The 21,637-nt window shown below is 39.2% G+C and overlaps 1 protein-coding gene across 1 annotated transcript in view; it reads right to left on the minus strand.

Annotated features, from left to right (window-relative positions):
• SLC12A7 (solute carrier family 12 member 7) overlaps window positions 1-21,637 on the minus strand; it is a 332,898-nt gene that overhangs the window by 87,042 nt on the left and 224,219 nt on the right. The window contains exons 8-14 of the mRNA XM_084618772.1: window positions 18,724-18,935; window positions 15,688-15,855; window positions 11,401-11,499; window positions 10,604-10,661; window positions 7,919-8,093; window positions 4,226-4,344; window positions 342-440 (exon numbers count right to left, since the gene is read on the minus strand). Of these exons, the coding sequence (XP_084474898.1) occupies window positions 342-440; window positions 4,226-4,344; window positions 7,919-8,093; window positions 10,604-10,661; window positions 11,401-11,499; window positions 15,688-15,855; window positions 18,724-18,935 (930 nt within the window). The remainder of the gene's footprint in view (window positions 1-341; window positions 441-4,225; window positions 4,345-7,918; window positions 8,094-10,603; window positions 10,662-11,400; window positions 11,500-15,687; window positions 15,856-18,723; window positions 18,936-21,637) is intronic.

The following is a 21,637-nucleotide window of genomic DNA, read 5'->3' on the forward strand; positions in this document are numbered from 1 at the left end:
CATTGCAGTCCACAGAACCTCACCCATTCCTGAAATAGATCCCTATGTGCCTTTAACTACAACTATCATTATGTGTGTTCTTGTTCATAACTATTTCTCTCTTGCTTCCCATCTGCATCAAACTTAGAACTAACTGAAATCAACAGGGAAAAAAATATTTTTCCAAACCCTCTCCTCTACTGTAATTTTTCATCTTGTATTAATGTTGTGATAAATTGTTGAAAACAGTTTTACTACCGAAAATGTCCAATGAATGCAAAGCAAACAACAAATAAAAACCAAAATTAAGCCATTAGATTTGGCTCTTCTAAATAAGAAGTGTACATAAAAAGATTTCCTACCAATGGTAGTACTTGAAACGAGGTCTCCAGTTTGGAGTGCATAAAAGAGTTTGCACTGCACAGGCCAAGTTCACAAACATATAGCACATTAGAAAAAACCTGCAAAGAAAGACAAATCTTTTAACTGGGAAATGAACTCTACAGTCTCACATACAAAATCTATCAAGAGAGTAGGGATAAATAAATATATTTACAGAAAGTTCAGATTAGTATCAGAACATGGGAATTACAAAGCCAGATCAGAACAGTGATTCTTCTAATATACTATCCAGTCTCTGATAGGTCAGTACCAGATGTTTCAAAAGAAGAAGCAATAAACACTTCAGTAGATAATCAAAGAATGAGCTATCAACATGGAAAGCTTCTTCCTATCTCCAATCAGCTAGAATTTTGCTTATACCTTGAAACAAGAAACAGGGTTTATATCCCTCATAAAACTTTTATCAAAAATCTTGCTATTGTAACTTAAGGCATCTTTTTGTTATTCATATAAAACTCTAATCCTTTTTAGAGTTTTACTAATCTTTTTGTAGAATCTTATACTGTAGTGACTAAGTTCCACAAGTGATATGTTTTGTTAAAAAGCATTTCTTTTTTTTTACTTTTAAATTTAGATCCTTTTAATTTCACTGACTGTCCCTTTGGCCTTGTATTTTAGAAAAGATTAATAAAAATGCCCAGTCTACATTCCCTGTTGCATTATTTCACACACTTTTAGCATGTCCCTTCTTATTTCCCTTCTCCTCTCTAAAACATAGACAAACACCAGATTAAAGCTGTGCCCATAAAGTGTTCAGATCAAATAATTAAGCATCCTTCTTAGACAATGATGAGTCATTTTTTTGTAACTGTTTACACATAATTCTTTTGGTTAAAGATATCACTGCAGATAGGAGAAAATTTAAAAAGAAAAATGCTACTGATGCACTTAAAGTTTTAGAAACAACAAGGAGTGCAGTGGCACTTTAAAGACTAACAGATTTATTTGGACATAAGTTTTCGTGGATAAGCATGCTGCATCTGAAGAAGTAAGTTTTTTACCCATGAAAGCTTTTGCCCAAACAAATCTGTCAGTCTTTAAGGTGCCACCAGACTCCTTGTTGTTTTTGTGGATACAGACTAACATGGCTACCCCCTGATACTTAAAGTTTTAAGGCAAGAGACAGTTTTGTATGCAATAGCTATGGTCACTGGTATATTGTAAGATTTAGTCTAGCTTACTGTCAATGTAAAACCACCCCACATTTTATTACATTTTATTCAAAGGTACTGGAATTACCTTTAAAATAGGAAAGTAATTTGACATTAGCAATATTTTAAAATATAAAAGTATGGAAAACAGCTGCTTATTGCGATACTGTGGGTAAATTACTAGAGAAACTAACCTGATTGAAAGAAATATGAAAGAGGTTTTCAGGATGAGTTATTGAGTTAAACATACGTTACATCACTATCTTCTAAGCCTATGATTTATTGTTTGAAGAGCTCTGTGTAGCTCAAAAGCTTGTCTCTTTCACCAACAGAAGTTGGTCCAATAAAAGATATTACCTCACTCACCTCTCTAATGTCCTGGGACTAGCACAGCTATAACACTAGAAAGATACATTATACCCTGTCAGGCACTCAGATACCACAATAATTAGGGTGATACAAGCACAATAGATGGATTGACAGCTCTTTTAACCATTTCCAATTGTCAGCATCATTTCTGAAGTGTGTACATCAAAACTGGACACAGTATACCAGTAAGGTCTCACTTATACCATATATAAAGGTAATACCACCTCTCTACATCTACACCATGTTTCCTTACTTACTTATCCAAGAAATAAAGAATACAAGCCATTCTTACTTGATGGGAGACTCTATCCTGAGAAACAGTGACTCTGAAAAAGATTTGGGGGTTGTGGTGGATAATCAGCTGAACTTGAGCTCCCAGTGTGACACTGTGGTCAAAAAGGGCTAATGTAGGCCAAAAGTCTAATGGGGAGAAATTGTCTCAAGTAAATTGTCTTCCATTTTGCTAGCTTTGAATTAGTAAGAAGAAATTGTTCTGAGTTTATTCTTTGCTGATTGTGCTAATGATTGTTCTTAGAAGGATAGAAGTTTTATGGCTGTAATTATTGCATTATATCCTGTTTGGTGTGTGAGTAAAGAATGTAAGGTATACTGATTAACTGAGAAGAGACAGCTGGGCTGAATAGTCAAGAGGGGAGTGGAGGAGTCGAGAGGCACAAACTTTATTACCAGAATCACCGGGATGGATGACCCTAAGCAAAGGCATACACCCCAAGGACAAGATAAGAAGTTGAGCCAGAGGGACAAGATAAGAAACAGCTGTGGATCCTCCTAGTAACAACTCAAAATAATGCTAATTAAGAACAACCTTGAATACCTTGTGATTGACAGCTCCAGTGTGACACAGCAAGGTCCATAGGCTTGTATGGGAACTTATTACTATAAAAGAAGGGTGTATTGCCATGGGACTTATCCCATTTAAAAAGGTTCCATGTGCTTCTAAGTATAACACTAATGCTATCCTGGGATGCATAAACAGGGGAATCTTGAGCAGCAATAGAGAGGTTAATATTATCTCTGCATTTGGCATGTGACCACTGGCTGGAATATTGTGTCCAGTTCTGGTGTCCACAATTCAATGCAGATGTTGATAAATTGGAGAGGGTTCAGAGAAGAGCCAGGAGAATGATTAAAGGATTAGAAAACATGCCTTTAAGTGATAGTCTCAAGGAGTTCAATCTATTTAATTTAGCAAAGAGATGGTTAAGGGTTAACTTGATTACAATTTATAAGTACCCACATTATATGGGGAACAAATATTTAATAATGGACTCTTCAATCTAGCCAAGAAAAATATAACATGATCCAATGGCTGGAAGTTGAAGCTAAACAAATTTAGACTAGAAATAAGGTGTACACTTTTGACAGTGAGAATAACAATTGGAACAACTCACCAAGGGTTGTGGTACATTCTCTATCACTGACAATTTTTAAATCTAGATTGAATGTTTATCTAAAAGATACTTGCTAGGAATTATTTTGGGACAGTTCTATGGTCTCTGCTGTCCAGGAGATTAGACTGGATGATCACAGTGACCCCTTCTGGCCTAGCAGTCTATGAAAGTATTGCATTTACTGTCTTAGCTGTATCACATAGGGTTATCCACCATAACCTTTAAGTCCTTTTCAGAGTCACTGCTTGTCAAAACAGTCTTCTATTCTATAAATGTTACCTACATTCTTGGTTCCCAGATGTAAGATCTTTTATTTAGATGGACTAAAATAAATTTTGTTCAAGAGAGCCCACCTAGCCAATGTGACCCACCCTGCTCTGTAGAACTGACTTGTCCCCGGCATTATTTACCATTTCACCTATTTTCTGGCATCTGCAAACTTTACCATCAATGATTTTATATTTTCTTCCAAATCACTGGTAAAAATATTCAATAGCATTAAGACAAGAACAGATCCTGGTGGGATCTCACTAGAAATTCCCCCACTAGATGATAACTCCATAATCAGAATTAGTTTGTGTAATCTCTCATTTAGCTAGATTTGAGTCCATTTAATATGGTCTGTGTTGATTTCAGAAAGTGTTAATTTTTTTATGGGAATGTCTGCAGTACTAAGTCAAATAACATATAGAAGTCTATTTCAGTTAAGCATTGATTTAATTTAGCATTAGCCTAAGGCTTTTATCATATTTTGTCAGTCTAGATTCTCTTCAGGTTAACTGTGAGCTTTACTAACAATATGATCTGAAAAGTATTTCAAAGACAAGAAAAAGTCTTGATAACTAAGTTACTCAATTTCAACAATATATTAAGCTTTTAAAAAATAATGTCAAGTTTCACATGCATACTTACATTGAAAGAATTGGTGCTACGCTATCCAGGGAAGCTATGAGAATTCCTATCTCACAAATACAAGCAGTGAGAAGTAATGCCCAGGTTGGTTCACCATTTGCTTTTCCATGACCAAATACCTAATTCAATTAAAATATACAGTAAAATGAGTAAATCTGTTCAATATATAGTTCTCAAAATATACTAAAGGGAAACCAACTTTAACAAAGCCCATCAAATTTAAACTGGTTAAAGCCATTTTTAAAGTTATTTGAAATGCACATGCATGAGCAGATTCTCTTATATATTAAATAAGAAAATTTACATGAGTTAAGACTTGATGTAGGAAAACTATTTTTTTTTATAATACAAAATTAAAATTTCAGGGATGGGGAAGAGAAACAACATGACATTTCTAATCACAGGCCTGTCTCTTGATACTGCATTAAAAAAAGAAAACAAGAAACAAAAGAAAGAGCGTGGGAACCTACAGAGAACCCTACCATAAATCAGTAGAAGGAGCCCAGTTGCTGAGACATGGGATATGAGAGAGCTCATGGCCAGATCCACTCAGCTAATTTTACGCATAAAGTTGTTGGGGGTAGCAGGGACAAAGTCTTCTCTCAAGGTTCCAAAGAATACACACAGCAGTATATGTTCCCTTCTCCTCTCTCCACATCACCATAAGGATTGAAACCCCAATGTTTCCTCCACCTGTTCTCTTTCTAAACATCCAGTTTCTCCTCACTCTCATTCTCCATACCACAACAGTCCCTCCCTTTTCCCTATAGAGACCCTTCAATCTTCCATCTCTTTCATTCAAACTCTCATTCTCTTTCTAGACCCTAATTTTCCTCAAACATCTCTTGCCGTATTTCAATGTCTCATGTTCCCTCACACCTTTGCACCACTGTGAATTCTTCATGCTCTCTTCCCTCTACCTCCAAACACTTCATCATCTCTAAACATCTCCCTTGAAACCCATCCCAATCTACAAATTCTCTAATCCTCCTGCAGACAACTCTCATGTCCCTCCGTTTGCAGTCTCCTCTTTCCTCAAGACCATTCTCTCCTCCTGTGAAACCTCTGCAGTCATCCCACCCTTTGTTCCCTCATTGCCAAATATCCCCTTTCTATTTACTCCTCAAAACGATTACATTTCTCTCTTGCCCCCCCATCTGTCTCTTTGATTCACCTCTCACCTCTCCCTGTCCTGGCCCCTATTCTCTCTGTGTCCCCAGTATTCAGCTCCTTCCACCAAGTCCCTCCTTCCTTAGCTCCCTTCTCCTCACCCACAAGTTCCCCACACCTCTCTCCAACTCCCTTCTATTCATACAACTTCTTCCCAGCCCCAGTCCCCTCCTCAGATTCCCCTAACTGAGCCTGTCCCACTCTAACAGGTTTCAGAGTAACAGCCGTGTTAGTCTGTATTCGCAAAAAGAAAAGGAGTACTTGTGGCACCTTAGAGACTAACCAATTTATTTGAGCATGAGCTTTTGTGAGCTACAGCAGTTTCCACGGTATGCATCCGATGAAGTGAGCTGTAGCTCACGAAAGCTCATGCTCAAATAAATTGGTTAGTCTCTAAGGTGCCACAAGTACTCCTTTTCTTTTTGTCCCACTTTAATTCCTCTCCCAAAGGTTGTTCCCCCACTCCTCCCATTACCGCCACCATCATACACTAGATGATGCCTCTCTAGAGCTCACACCAGCTCCTATCCCCTTGGACAAGTTATATAATGTGGGGAATTAGGAGGAGCTGCTGGTTGGCCCTGTCTCTGCTCAGCTCCCTGCCGGCCAACAGCAGCCGTTGCCAAGTCTCATGAGAAAAAAAGCAGCACTGCCTTTCAGAACAAGCCCAGCCCATTCTATCCTTAAGAGATAGAAACCAAAACAATCAAGTATCTACCCACTGTTGAATATTTTTCTATGCCTCCTAACAATAGTCATTTTCCAGTCTTGTCCAAAAGAGTGAGAATTTGTCAGAATAAAAGGAAAATGACTGAGTTAACATTTTTGCTTCTGCTGCAGCCATGTTTTCATTTTAATTTTAATTTACAGGTTTTTTAATAGTTTTTAATATTTATTTTGGCTGGACTAAGAGGCAGGGATGATGAACTATCTTGTGCTGCTATAGGGTTATTTGCTCATTCCACTGTAGTCAGTGACTAAAAGCTTGCATAGTGACTTATCCATAATTTGAAACTCTACAGTGCATACTGAATGTAGCATGTAAGGAGGGAAATGGGGGCAGAGCTTAATTTGTAATGCATGAGGTGCTGGAGAAGCCCTAGCACAATTTAAGCAATGGCTGGCCTGCTGGAGAATCGCAGCTGCTGGCCTTGCACCCAGATCTGAAGGCAGTCCTGCTGCCAGCAGCAGCGCAGAAGTAATATTGGCATGGTATAATGTATTGTCACTCTTACTTCTGCGCTGCTGCTGGCAGCAGCGAAGCTGCCTTCAGAGCTGGGTGTCTGGCCAGCAGCCGCCATTCTCCGCTATTCCTTAGCAGGCACCCACAGAGTGTTGTAACAGCTGTCACTTCTAGGTAGGCTTTTTCAGTTAATTCCAGGTATAGTGCCTTACAAAAGTCTTTGCATTGTCTTTCTGGATGGTGGCATTTTTCGTCCTTTGCTTTTATATGTAAGTGTAGGCACAAAGATGCACCCAGCAAGAGACCAAGCATATGCAGTACCTTAATAACTTGATTTATACCGCTTCATCAATGGGGAGGTTACTGTTTTTGCAAGCTCTTTAAGATGGTCTGGCTTTTCATGCATCACCCAATTTTGCCCAGGCACTAGAATACCTGGGAGACTGTACACTCTACACTTGCCAAACTATCCAATTCAGAGAAAAGCTACATAATCTTCATCTCAGTCACAACCAGGCCTTGAAGTTCAGAGCTAATGACAGAACAGCAGGGAAATAGCTGTTATAACTTTAATTTATATAATTTGCAGAATGAGTAAGAACTTAAATAGTTGCTCTCAACCTTTTCTATAAGTGACTCCAAAACAGTATCATGTAGTTCCCTGTCCACATCAAATTTACTCTATTTACAAATAAAAAGTGCCTGAACTGGAATCTGAAAGTTAAGTTGCTAGTTATTTTCTGGCTTGTGCAGTTCCCCTCGTAAAAACTTCTGTGGGGCCAATTCTGCCTCAGTTTCATAGTGCACAACTTGATTGTTTGAAGAATAAAGACAATAAAACAGCACAGAGATACATAAGGGTAGAGTGTGCTCTGCAAATGCAACTTGATTTACTTTTTTTAAAAATGCAATTAAAATCTAGCTTCAGCTCAAGGTATGTCTATACTGCAATCCAAGGTGTGACTGCAGGTCAGGTAAACATACCTCCATTAGCTTTACCTGTGCTAGCATTGCTAAAAATAGCAGTGTAGTTGAGGTGACATGGAGTTCAGTGCAGGCTTTACAAGCCCATTCATAATCCTGAGTACCAACTCACATTGTTGAAGCTTGCACCACCATATCTACGCTGCTATTTTTAGCAATGCTCGCACAAGTAAAGCTAGCATAGGTAGGTCTACCCTAGCTGCAATTATACCTTGGATTGCAGAATAGACATACCATCACACTTTCATGGCTCTGCAGTGGTAACAGGAATAAAAATAATTAAAATATATTTTAGTCAACAATATAAATGCAATTTAAATGTAAATGCATTTAAAACACTGAAAAAAGTAGCTCACTTGAAGAAATGGTATTATGCCATCTCTTGCAATAGCCTGCAACAGCCGGGGTGCACCAGTAAGACTCTGTAGACCAGCACCACATGTAGAGAAGAATGAACCAATTACAATTACCCATGGAGAAGGCCACGCCAACGTACCAATCACTAGGTTTCCATTAACTGCTTCTCCAAACCTTGGGGGAAAGATCAAATAAATTAATGAGAAAGAGCAGTGGATGCTAAAGTGATAATTCTTCTCTTATAGCTCAATATACACATTTCTAAGTCTGTTTTAGCACTTAATAAATGATACTCCACAAATTAATCAGGTTGTGTTTGGGTTTACCCAACCGATTTATCCTCTTTCTTATACTATTAAAGAATGGAGCAGCTAAATTTTACAACACAACTGTGATTTAATAATCATTATTACTACATGTGTCTTTACAAGACATGACTTCCATATTATCTGGGCTCACTACATTGTTTATACCAGTAGCAAGATATTTACTCATACGCTCTGTATCGCTTGTGGTATTGAACTAATTACCATGTAATGAGAATAACAGCCATGATACTAGAAGCCAGATTTTCAAAAGCCTGTGCTGTTGAAAACCCTGTCGTGCAGATATATACAGAGACACAAATAGGAGATACATATGAATATTGTTTTCAAAATAAATGGTTGATCATACACAGTGCATGAGTATCAAATGATGTATGAGAAAATTCAGTGGGTGAGGTAGTGTCATAACCTGGTTATAGATGTGAACGGCCTATTATTAACATTGTTTAGATATGCTTAAGACACTTGGGCATGTGCAAGCATGGAGGCAGCCTGCAAGCTGTCCTCCACTAACAGTTGTTAGATTAGCTGTTCCGGTTAAAGAAAAATAGCAGATAGGAGAGGGTTATTGTGATGGGAGGTGGGAGGGAGTGCTAAGGAAAAAGTGGTAATGTTATGATGGTTTTCTCTGAAGTACAGGCAGAGGGAGTAAAGACAGATAACTTGTGGGGGTGGCAACTAGAATTAGCCAGTCAACTATATACATATGCCTTTAGCCTGACATGCTGCTTGAGTCTCTGCAATTTTTGAAAGATGTCTATCAGGAGAATGAGCAAAGAAAATCAGCACTAGGAGCCAGGTGCTTTCATAACATAGTAGCTGATGCCCAATCTAGTTCCAATAGTTTCTTGAGATAATTGATACTGTCTTGCCTATGGATCCATGCATGAGTCCACAGGGGGTTCAATTAAGGTGAGAGAGCTTAGGAGAGTCTTAAGAAATGTGAGATGTCATCCAGTTTTTTAAAAAGTGGTATGCATTAACTTATTTTAAAAAAATTTGAAGGTCACTTTTAATGTTTGAAGATTAGTAAAAATTCATTTAGTAAAAATGCATTGTATCTAGCCTATTATTTTTCATTTATTTTCAGGCTTGCCAGAGCAGTTGGCAGAGAAAAGAAAAAAGGTAAAGCTAAGACCACCTTATTTCTTCTCAGGCCTGCAAGGGCCAGGAACAGCAGAGACAGAGCAAGAAGCCTTATGCATTGAAGTCAATTTTCAAAATCTTTGAATTGTGCATGCCCAGACACTGGGATACGCGCGTCAGTCCTCATTTTGAAGCTACATATGCACACAGCTTTGAAAAAAAGTCACCTCTGGATGTGCAGAAAAAGGCACACCACATGGTGCCAGTGCATACATACAACTGAGTCCCTGAAAATTCTCTGCTACATGCCCAGGAACTGCAGCAGGATGCTGCCCAAGATCCATGAGAGGCTGCCATGGGAGGCAAGCCACCCCAGTAAATTGAACTCTAGAGGCCATTCCACAAACTGAAGGGACGGTGGTAGAAAGTAGCCCAGGACAGTGGCTTTAGACTCCCTACTTGCAGTGCCCCTGTTCAGGAGTCAACTCACACAGGGTCAGTGGATTGGGAGGGCCCGATTCCTCCTACCCTCACTGCCTGAAGGACTGACACACCTTGACCAGGGAAACAAAGGGCTGGAAGTCAGATGCAAAACACTAGGCCACGTGGCCCTCCAAGCAATCTGTTACAACTCTATAAAGGTAAGGAGGACTTATGGCACCTTAGAGACTAACAAATTTATTTGAGCATAAGCTTTCGTGAGAAGTGAGCTGTAGCTCACGAAAGCTTATGCTCAAATAAATTGGTTAGTCTCTAAGGTGCCACAAGTACTCCTTTTCTTTTTGCGGATACAGGCTAACACAGCTGCTACTCTGAAACCTGTCTATAAAGGTACTAATTATAATCTAATTTCAGCAAGACAGGAACTGGCAGCCAGTGCACAGCACAGAACACAGGTGCAGTATGGTCCCAATAACATGCGCTACTCAAAAGGTGAGCTTCTGTGTTCTGCATTAGCTAATACACTTTGTGATTTTCAGGTGGATCTCCAGGTAGTGTATTCAGAAACATAAGCATGCATAATTAAGGCTAGGTGTGTACTTAGCATATTTTCATTATTTTTTCTTCTTCAACTTTGACTTGTCTGTTTTTATTAAAAGAATAGTATAAATTAGGAAATTTAGCAAAGTTAACTGTCGCATAAACGCACACCATCTAAATTAAATTTCCAAAATAAAACCTATTCAAACATATTTTCATTCCAATAATCAAAATTTATGAGCATACATAAAACATGTACACTTTATAAAGATGGAAATTAAATATACATACTTATCTCTTAATATCACACCTTCTATACATGCACCAAACAATACAATGCAGGATAGATCTATTATTGAGAATGAAGGAAGATAAAAACAGATTATACTGTAGTATAATTTGGAGAAGAATCAAACTCCACTTTACCTAAGAATCTGTAAAAAATTTCAGAACATTGCTTTTTTTGTCTTCTTCCAGCTTTCTCACAAAAATAAGATTAATCAAGGATTAGCTGACTTTTGCCAATATTTCTTTATGATGTGCTGTATTTATTCTATACTTTACCCCAATGTAGTGCTGAAAATAACGAACTTCATAGATTAGATTAGATTACATCATTTATGGGTACACACTCAACCATAGGGATAAATATTTTCTCATATTTTAAGTAACTTCAAGTGATACAAAATTTGGCATTTCATAAAAGAAGACTCTGGGATTCCTAATTTTGTAATGCTGTATAGCATTAGTTTCTTTCCCTGGCAGTTCATACACTATCACATTTTCAAATGGCCACACTGATCAGGCCAAAATAAAGGTAATTTACTGGGTAGACCAGGGTGGTTTCAGGATCCTGCATTATCCACCACAATAGCATCAATTTTAATTTGGAATTTGGGAAATCAATAGAAAATATTTAGAATTTCTTTCAGTTTAGGTTCTGTTTTGCTCCTGCTAAGTTTTAAACTCAGCAAACTTGAATGACTCCCCAGTGAAATTTCAAAGGAAAATCCTAAGGCATGTACACTTCCACCTTAATAGTGTGCACTGGAAGAAAGAAAATAATTAAAACACATCACAAAGGATACAGATAAAGGATGTAGTTGAAATAGCCAAAATTGTTCCAGTAGGAATAGATTTCTGAGCATCCCTAAGGTCTCCAGATCTGTTTGATCCTGCCATAATACCTAAAAAAAAAAAGAATAAAACCAAATTTTATACCATAAAAGCAATGAATAGTGATTACTTTATGAAAAAGAGTTTAAATACAATATTTATGTTTAGCAACAATCCAAAAACTAATATAACTGAGGAAACATTTGGCATTCCATTATGTGGACTACAGAACATTTGTTCAGTTTAAACTTGCCTTGCTTGAAAAATTTGAACTGTCACACAAATTGTACAGAAGGAAATTTCAGGGGGTTCAGAAAAAGTGTGATAAAAACTAGTCTTCTGAAGTTGAAACACAAATTAGGGATTACATAATAAAATGGAGTAGTGGTTGGGGCAAGAAAACTGTTCAGAAGGTCTATGAGCTAATGGGACTTGAGCAGTTTTACACCTTGTACCTATATGCCCTAAAATCCTGGTTAATAGACTGAAAGCCCTGAGATGTGTTCACAGACAGTAAACTGGCTGACGAATACATAGACAGATGTCTTGGGCTGATAGGAAACATAAGAGGGATGAGGCAAGCAGAATCACCCATTCAGGGGTGAGAACCTACTGCAGCAGGATACCATCCCAGAGGGATCTCAGAGGAGTGGGGAGAAGTGGCATCATCTCTGTCATACACTGGTTTATCTCCCCTGGAATTACCCAGTCTGTACACTGAGCGGGGTGGAGAGGGGGCCCTGCTTGAACTTCAAAAGTAGAGAGTTAACTCTGTTGTTCAGCCTCTGGAGGGGGAGAAATTACACAGCCAGTTCAACTGGGGTGTACAACGTACATACTGCTGACTTCACTCCTCAGGCACCAGTACATATTATTATTTATTATTTGTATTATCATAACCTAGGAATCCTAAGTCACAGACAAGGATCCACTGGACTAGGTGCTGTATAAACAGAACAAAAAGACAAGTACATATACTGTGCTGTACCTTATGGGTACAGAAACACCAGATCCCCAGTGGGGATGAAAGTTACTGGGCAGATATTCCAGGGATGGAGGAACACAGCACACTGCCCATATCCTAGTCAAACCACATGAGATAAAACCACACTAGAACCTGGGAGGCAGCTAGATGTGGATAAAATGCCAAGGGTAAAACCATTTTCCCCACCTCTATCCGAAATCTCTGTAAAGACCCAAGAGAGTTTGGGGATGCTAGCAGTGGGAATGTTAGACAACATTCTTTCTGATATTTTACTGGGAAATATTTTAGAAAGTATCCCCTTCTGTTACCTAAGAAAGCTCACAACAGTCAGGTGATCCGTCAAAATGCAAATGACTGAGTTAGGAATGGGGGCAGGGGAAACCCTGCCCAATTCCCCTCAAGGTGTTTCAACTAGGGGCACAGCTCTTCTTGACCTGCTGCTCACAAACTGGGAAGAATTAGTAGGGGAAGCAAAAGTGGATGGGAACCTGGGAGGCAGTGACCATGAGATGGTCGAGTTCAGGATCCTGACACAAGGAAGAAAGGAGAGCAGCAGAATACAGACCCTGGGCTTCAGAAAAGCAGACTTTGACTCCCTCAGGGAACTGATAGGCAGGATCCCCTAGGAGAATAACATGAGGGGGAAAGGAGTCCAGGAGAGCTGGCTGTATTTTAAAGAATCCTTACTGAGGTTGCAGGAACAAACCATCCTGATGTATAGAAAAAATAGTAAATATGGCAGGTGACCAGCTTGGCTTAACAGTGAAATCCTTGCTGATCTTAAACACAAAAAAGAAGCTTCCAAGAAGTGGAAGATTGCACAAATGACCAGGGAGGAGTATAAAATTATTGCTCAGGCATGCAGGAGTGAAATCAGGAAGGCAAAATCACACCTGGAGTTGCAGCTAGCAAGGGATGTTAAGAGTAACAAGAAGGGTTTCTACAGGTATGTTAGCAACAAGAAGGTGGTCAAGGAAAGTGTGGGCCCCTTACTGAATGAGGGAGGCAACCTAGTGACAGAGGATGTGGAAAAAGCTAATGTACTTAATGCTTTTTTGCCTCTGTCTTCATGAACAACGTCAGCTCCCAGACAACTGAACTGGGCAGCACAGTATGGGGAGGAGGTGACCAGACCTCTGTGGAGAAAAAAGTAGTTCAGGACTATTTAGAAAAGCTGGACGTGCACAAGTCCATGGGGCCAGATGCACTCCATCCTACGGTGCTAGAGGAGTTGGCTGATGTGATTGCAGAGCCATTGGCCATTATCTTTGAAAACTCATGCCGATCAGGGGAGGTCCTGGATAATTGGAAAAAGGCCAAGGTAGTGCCCATCTTTAAAAAAGGGAAGAAGGAGGATCTGGGGAACTATAGGCCTGTCAGCCTCACCTCAGTCCCTGGAAAAATTATGGAGCAGGTCCTCAAGGAATCAATTTTGAAGCACTTAGAGGAGAGGAAAGTGATCAGGAACAGTCAGCATGGATTCACCAAGGGCAAGTCATGCCTGACTAATCTAATTGCCTTCTATGACGAGGTAACTGGCTCTGTGGATGAGGGGAAAACGGTGGACGTGGTGTTCCTTGACTTTAGCAAAGCTTTTGACATGGTCTCCCACAGTATTCTTGCCAGCAAGTTAAAGAAGTATGGGCTGGATGAATGGACTATAAGGTAGATAGAAAGCTGGCTAGATCGTCGAGCTCAACGGGTGGTGATCAATGGCTCCATGTCTAATTGGCAGCTGGTTTCAAGCTTAGTGCCCCAAGGGTCGGTCCTGGGGCCGGTTTTGTTCAATATCTTCAGTAATGATCTGGAGGATGGAGTGGATTGCACCCTCAGCAAGTTGGAAGATGACCCTAAACTGGGAGGAGAGGTAGATACGCTGGAGGGTAGGGATAGGATACAGAGGGACCTAAAGAAATTAGAGGATTGGGCTAAAAGAAATCTGATGAGGTTCAATAAGGACAAGTGCAGCGTCCTGCACTTAGGATGGAAGAATCCCATGCACTGCTACAGACTAGGGACCAAGTGGCTAGGCAGCAGTTCTGAAGAAAAGGATTTAGGGATTACAGTGGACGAGAATCTGGATATGAGTCAACAGTGTACCCTTGTTGCCAAGGAGGCTTATGGCATTTTGGGATGTATAAGTAGGAGCACTGCCAGCAGATCAAGGGACATGATCATTCCCATCTATTCGGCATTGGTGAGGCCTGTCCAGTTTTGGGCCCCACACTACAAGAAGGATGTGGAAAAATTGGAAAGCGTCCAGCGGAGGGCAACAAAAATGATTAGGGCGCTGGAGCACATGACTTATGAGGAGAGGCTGAGGGAACTGGGATTATTTAGTCTGCGTAAGAGAAGACTGAGAGGGGATTTGATAGCTGCTTTCAACTACCTGAAAGGGGGTTCCGAAGAGGATGGATCTAGACTGTTCTCAGTGGTAGCAGATGACAGAATGAGGAGTAATGGTCTCAAGTTGCAGTGGGGAGGTTTAGGTTGGATATTAGGAAAAACTTTTTCACTAGGAGGGTGGTGAAGCACTGGAATGTGTTACCTAGGGAGGTGGTGAAATCTCCTTCCTTAGAGTTTTTTAAGGTCAGGCTTGACAAAGCCCTGGCTGGGATGATTTAGTTGTGGATTGGTCCTGCTTTGAGCAGGGGGTTGGACTTCGCTAGATGACCTCCTGAGGTCCCTTCCAACTCTGATATTCTATGATTCTATGAATCAAACTACCTCCATATAAATCTATCAAGACCAGGAAGGGGATGGTTGCGAGACTAGCTGCACTTCTGTGACAGTAAGCCTCTAGATGTCTTCACCTTCTTTCAGTTGAAAAGAGAACCTTGAAAATGTAAACTGATAAAAAGATGTCAGCCTAAGTTTGCAGAAAACCTGGAACAGTAGCTCAGATGGGTAAACTGCCCCATTCACTTCAAGAAAGAGAAAATTATATTATGAAGATATGCACAATCTTTGAGTTAGCACTTCTTTTGCTTAGGCCTTTAGCAATGCATGAAGCCCTGGGAAGAGACAATTGGTTTCATCTTCTTGAAGGGAACTCAGCTTTCAAAAAATTAGAAAATGCTGCTTTAAATGGTTTCTGCCTCAGACTGTAGTCCACTGAAATAACAAGGTAGACTGTGCCTCCCCTGTATTCTGACATTATAATTAAATAACTTAGCCATAATACTTTTTAACCAAAATTGGGGAAGTGCAGTGCCAACAATAAAATGACAATTAACAACAGCAATATCTCTTCATGCAAAACCACTGTATTTACCTGTCACAGATGGGAAATAAATCCCTACTAGCATTGTGAAGTAGGTCATAATGTCTGTAAAAACATATGGGAGTCCTCCAACTTTTGTCTCTTCTGTTCCAGTAACTGATGGCTGACCCTTTTTTTCAACAATTGATCCTTTGTCTGTATAGGTACTCCACAGGTTATCTGTAAGGAAATAAGTGAGAGCTGTACAAACACCTAATAAATGAGAGCTATCCAAACAAAAGTGACCTAAAAATAAGATCAACCTAGCTCCATCACTCACAGCTGTGAAAAATTCCATGTCTTATGTGGTGTAATTAGGTTGATCTAACCTTCATTGTAGAGACAGCTAGGTTGATAGAAGAATTCTTCCATCGACCTAGCTACTGGTTCTCAAAGAGATGGATTGATTACTTTGACAGAAAACCCCCTTTCGTTGATACAGGAAGAATCAACAATACGATGCTACAGGACAGTAGCTCTCTTTCTGTAGTGTAGACATACTACAGTTTTTATCTCATTTATTTTTATATAACAACAAAGCATACAATATTACTTGTAATTTAAACAAAGATCTACTCTTATGAATTGGGTGACCTCGCTGGGTATAAAACTCTTGGCATTTTGGGAACATTTCTTAAAACACTAGGAAAAAGGCAATAGTAACCCTATGGTATCTTCTATCAGCTTCTTTTTTTTTTTTTTTTTTTTGACAGGTGGCCACTCTCCATACTATGAGTGCCAGCTAATTTTTGTGGCTGTTACACCTGGGCAGACATTTGGCTGCTTTGAAAAATACTTGGGGATGATCAGTATCAAAGGCTATGCATAATATACAATCAGTGGGGTGCACTGCTTTTTTCCTTCTCCCTGCATTTTTATTTTTATCTCTATTTATCTATCTATAAATAAATTTTATTGGATAACTCTGAAAGGAGCAATTTTTGGAATACATTTCACAATGGATGTAGAACACCAATGTTATATATATATATGATTAACTCATGTAACAGTTTCTTGCAATATTTGCTTGAAGAAATAAAAATATTTTATTTTACAGTCACTAAAACTTTGAAGTTTTTTATTTAATTTGATTAGATTTGTATTCATTACCTAAAAGCATGTTTTCCTATTTGTGAGTTTTTACTATATTCTTCCTCAAAAAAAGGAGAAAAGCATGAAGCCCTATTTTTATCTCTATCTAGAGAACAGTTTCATTTATTTACTGTATAAAAATATGTTTTCCTATACTACACAAAAAGGAAAATGCAAAGCCTTTGAACTCTACATATCTTTCTAAATGACCAATCTGTGATTTATGGACATCCAATCCCAAAGATTAGCTGATGCTTGTAATATGGGAGTGGCTACCCATCAGAAAAGTACATAATGATGGAAGGCCTCATGGCATAGAGCCAAAGTACAATTTTTATTTTTTTTTGAAGTTAAGGAAAACAACCTTATGGACATAGTATGCTAACCTGAACCATTAGAAAATTTTTATTTCAAAATGAAATTATATTAGTCTGTACCAAAATAAAAGCTGCTTTAAACTTTTCTGAGCATATTGTAAAATGTTACCAGAATAAATATAATTTTAAATATATGCATTCAGAAAACTAGCAGATATTCATATGATGTACTACAAAACACAAATAAAAAGCCTAACACATTTCTCACAAGAAAAATTACAGCCACAAAGAAAACATTTTAAGGAAGTTCAGAGTGATGGAATATAAGGGTTTGGAATTGAAGAATGATCATTGTAAGTGCATATACATTTTATATTGGATCCTTCTTGAAATCTTTTACTGAATTTTGACAGAAGTAGTAAGTTGCTGGAGTCCCCACCAACTTAAAAAAAATTACGTACTTGTAGAATCAAGAATTAATGCTTCCTTGGGAATTGTTCATTAAACAATTTCAAAACCCACACTACCTGAACCCCAAATCATATGCTTTCCCCCTGGCTTGGCAGCTCTTAAAGGTTCCTTCCTTCAAGACTTCTCTTTTCCAGAACCTAGAAACAATCTCTGCTGGAAGCCTACTGTCACCCCTCTTACATACAGATGGAGTCTAAAGATCCAGTAGAACAGCAGAAATTAGCCTGCAGGGTTCCCACAACTGCTAACAGAATGGGACAACAGGAGCTTCCTGACATTCTGTTAGAAGTCTATTGAACTAAATGTGTGACCGGAAGCTAGAAATTGCTGAGTTTTCATCCCAGTTCTGCCACTGACTTGCCATGTGACCTTGGACAAGTCACAAACTCTGTATTTTACTGTTTCCAACCATTACCCCTACCATATAGTAGGGTTTTGAGAATTAATGAACGTACAGCATATTGAAGGTGTAAAGCACTAAGTGTACAAAAATGCTAACTATTATAATTACATTGCATTTTAATTGGTATTTTTAACTTTTTTGTTATTTGATACAATAGTTACCCTTAAACAAGTGTCCACGTACCATAAAATGAAGTATTTCTAAGAACCAAACAGTGCTGAAATACAGTGATAGGAGGGAGCAGTCTACAGATACATGAGTTACAGAAACAATTATAGACATCTTACGCCCTGCACGTTAGAACTGTTATGGCCTACACTAATACCATACAAAAAATTTAAAAGTTTAACTGCACATTGACTTTAAGGCCAGAAGGGACCACCATGATCACCTAGTCTGACCTCCTGCACATTACAGGCCATAGAACCTCGCCCACCCACTCCTGTAATAGACCAATAACCTCAACCTCTCGCTGAATTACTCAAGTCCTCAAATCATGATTTAAAGATTTCCGGTTACAGAAATTCACCCTAGTTTAACCTGCAAGTGACCCATGTCCCATGCTGCAGAGGAAGGCAAAGAACCCAAAGGACTCTGCCAAGCTGACCCAGAGGAAAATTCCTTCCTGATACTAAATATGGTGATCGGTTAGACCCTGAGCATCTGGGCAAAACCAGCACCCAGACACCTGGGAAACAATTCTCTGTAGTAACTTAGAGCCTTCCCTGTCTAGTGTCCCATCTCTGGCTCCGTTTTCAGACTTACCAATTAGAACTCCACTAGCAATTCCAGGAATCCCTTGAATTTCTGTCACGTTATTTAGGTTAAAGTATTCATCACATGTGGCATTAAGTGAGGGACTATCACAGAAGAGACTCCACAGCTTCGTTGTCACTGTTTCATTGTTTACCTCAATAGATTTGGCACAAATATCAACGCTGTGTCTTGACAATGTACGGTTTCCAAGAAGACAAATACTAGATGTGAAAGAAATAAAATAAGGGTAGAATTGGTTCTCTGTAGTGAATTTGTTCTCATTTAACTTAATCTATAGTCTATTCTCTAGCAAATTCTTCATTTACCATATCACACATTATACACATTATAACATTATTAATTCAATGGCAAAAACTATGTTAATGCAGAATTGTAAAGTTGCTCAGTGGTATGTTGCCCCCTTGCAGAATGCTGAATGGAGCAAAACTCAGACTTTTGCTGAATATATGAGATCTTCACCTCCTTTTCCAGCCCAGTCACTTTCACCAACAGGATTCCACCTAACACTATTAAAAGGGGGAGATAAAGTTGCTCTTACCACCTTCTCTGTACCCTTTTTGAGAAATGTCTTAATATTGACATAGCACATACTCACGCTGCTCCTTGGCAGTCTAAGACTCAGGAGGTTCCAAATGCTGGTGCACACTCAAGCACTTAGCCAACTCCCCAGAAAAAGATATCACACACATACAATTTAAGGATCACTTCACAAGCCTTTTACAGCCTCCTCACACATACTCAGAGGATACCATCTCAACCTACGCGTTCACTTAACCATCATGAAAGTATAAGAATCCTTTTGTATTCCACCTCACTGTTGACAATATCCTTTGCAAGCCCTATGCCCTGCTATTGATGTAACCAATACAATTCTGCATAGAAATGATGCATCCTGGAGGTACACATGAACGTCTTCCCTTTCCTCATATGCATAATAGGGTACAAAACATAGATCTTCACATATCACAAATCACAGCTACTGTCACACAGATCTGACACTACTGCCTCCACCATTCAGTATAGCTGACACCAACCACACGCACTTTACCTGGAGTGCATGCAGATAATAAACGCTTAAGACTGCTCTTATGTCCCAGCTTGCTACTGAATATACCCTTTCCAATAAAACTCCTGTGCCCTGCTAATTATGTGGAATACACAATTCTACACTGAAACAATGCACACTGGATCCTACATGGGCAACCTTAATTCTTCATTTCCTGTTTTTCAGAAGTTTGAATTATGCTCAACTCCGTGTTCTGCAAGGGGACAACATATCACCAATAGCCTTAACTCTGCATTATCGTCTTTTTGCCATTGAATTTCTTCATTATTGACTGGGAAAAGATGTGCTGCTGGTAGTATCTAGTAGTTATTTAGGCTGTTGTACATATCATGTCCCACAATTTGCATACCAAACCAAAACAGCCTGTGGTCAGCAATGCCCATGTCATGGTATACTCTTTGCTCTCCCCCAAACTTCTGCAACCTTGTGATCCAGGAATCACCCAGAATCCACACACTGGCAATCCTGGCCGTGCACATATTTCTTTTCCCTCAGCCATCAAATCTCTGCACTACATGTCTTTGAAAACACCACAATGATCTGCCCCAACACCAGAAGTAGCCACTTGCCATCCCACCCCTACACACTCTAAAAAAGGGCTAGTAAAATACAGATTTTCTGAAACTACCAATCTAAGACTTGTCTATAATCCATCCCCATTGCCCAATCCCTCCGCAGCTGCAACCCCTCTCCCTGTCTCCCCACCCAACCACACACACAAATACCTCTATCTGCAGCTCCTCCCCACACAATATAAAAACATTTTGGTAAGACCAAGACTGTTCTGCTGTGTTCACAGTACTCTCCCCATAATATAAAAAATATAACAGATACAACTTGTAGCAAGCAGCATGAGTTATAAATTTTTTACTGTACAGGTTCAAAAGAGAAAATTCAGTGCAGGTGTTCACTAGGGACAATGGTATTGGCACATTCCCTCAAACTACCCAGGACAGTATATAATGCCAATATAGAAACCCTCTAATTTTTTCCCTTCATTGGTGCATGCACACTGTAATCCTTACATGTGACTCTTTGCTTGGGACACCCAGAACCCTGAGCCAGTGTGTTACCGCTCTGCCTCAGCAAGGGTGAACTTGTGCTACTAAGCTAAGAGTGAGGCCGCTGACACACCAGCTTATCTGTCTTGTTAGCAAACTCCTCAGGACTCTGCCAGTCCAAACCTTGCCTTAAAGATAACAGTGAATCCCAATTCCTGAATTTCCCAGAGACATCTTTCTGCAATGTCTAGTCCCTCTTACTGGACCCTCAGAGAAGTTATCAAATTTGCTGTCTCCAAAGAGACAGAACATTCATCAACCTGGTATTGGACTGAGGATTTTATTCTTCAGTCAAATGCACAGCACTAAGATGGTCTTGTAATGAAACAAGAATAAGTTTATTAACAAAGATCATATATTTAAGTGATAATTGGTATGAACGGAAGACACAGTTATGTTTACAAGTGAAAAAACAAAACACGCTTTCCAATGACAAACTTAACCTCAGCAAGTTACAATCTTTGTCTAGGTTTCTCACATATTTCCCAAAGACTTCAATCTTCTTTGCTGAAACATCCAAGTTTCTCAGAATACAAGAGCTATGGCCCTGGTATCCATCTAGTGATGCATACATAACATAATGGTTTTTTGCCTCTGCTTGTATCTTACCAAAACTCACTGACCCTGTTTCAAGAGGCAGGAAAATTTCCTGGGGATACACAGTCTCCATCCCCTATCAAGATTATTAAAGGGTCATCACCCCTCCCTTGTTCCCCTGATGACTTTGTTTACCTCATTTGTAAATGTGTTTTTCACTGTCTTTGGTCTCATCTTG

The sequence above is a fragment of the Lepidochelys olivacea genome (genome assembly GCF_965140295.1).
Source record: "Lepidochelys olivacea isolate rLepOli2 genome assembly, chromosome: 2".
Taxonomy (NCBI): Eukaryota; Metazoa; Chordata; order Testudines; family Cheloniidae; genus Lepidochelys; species Lepidochelys olivacea.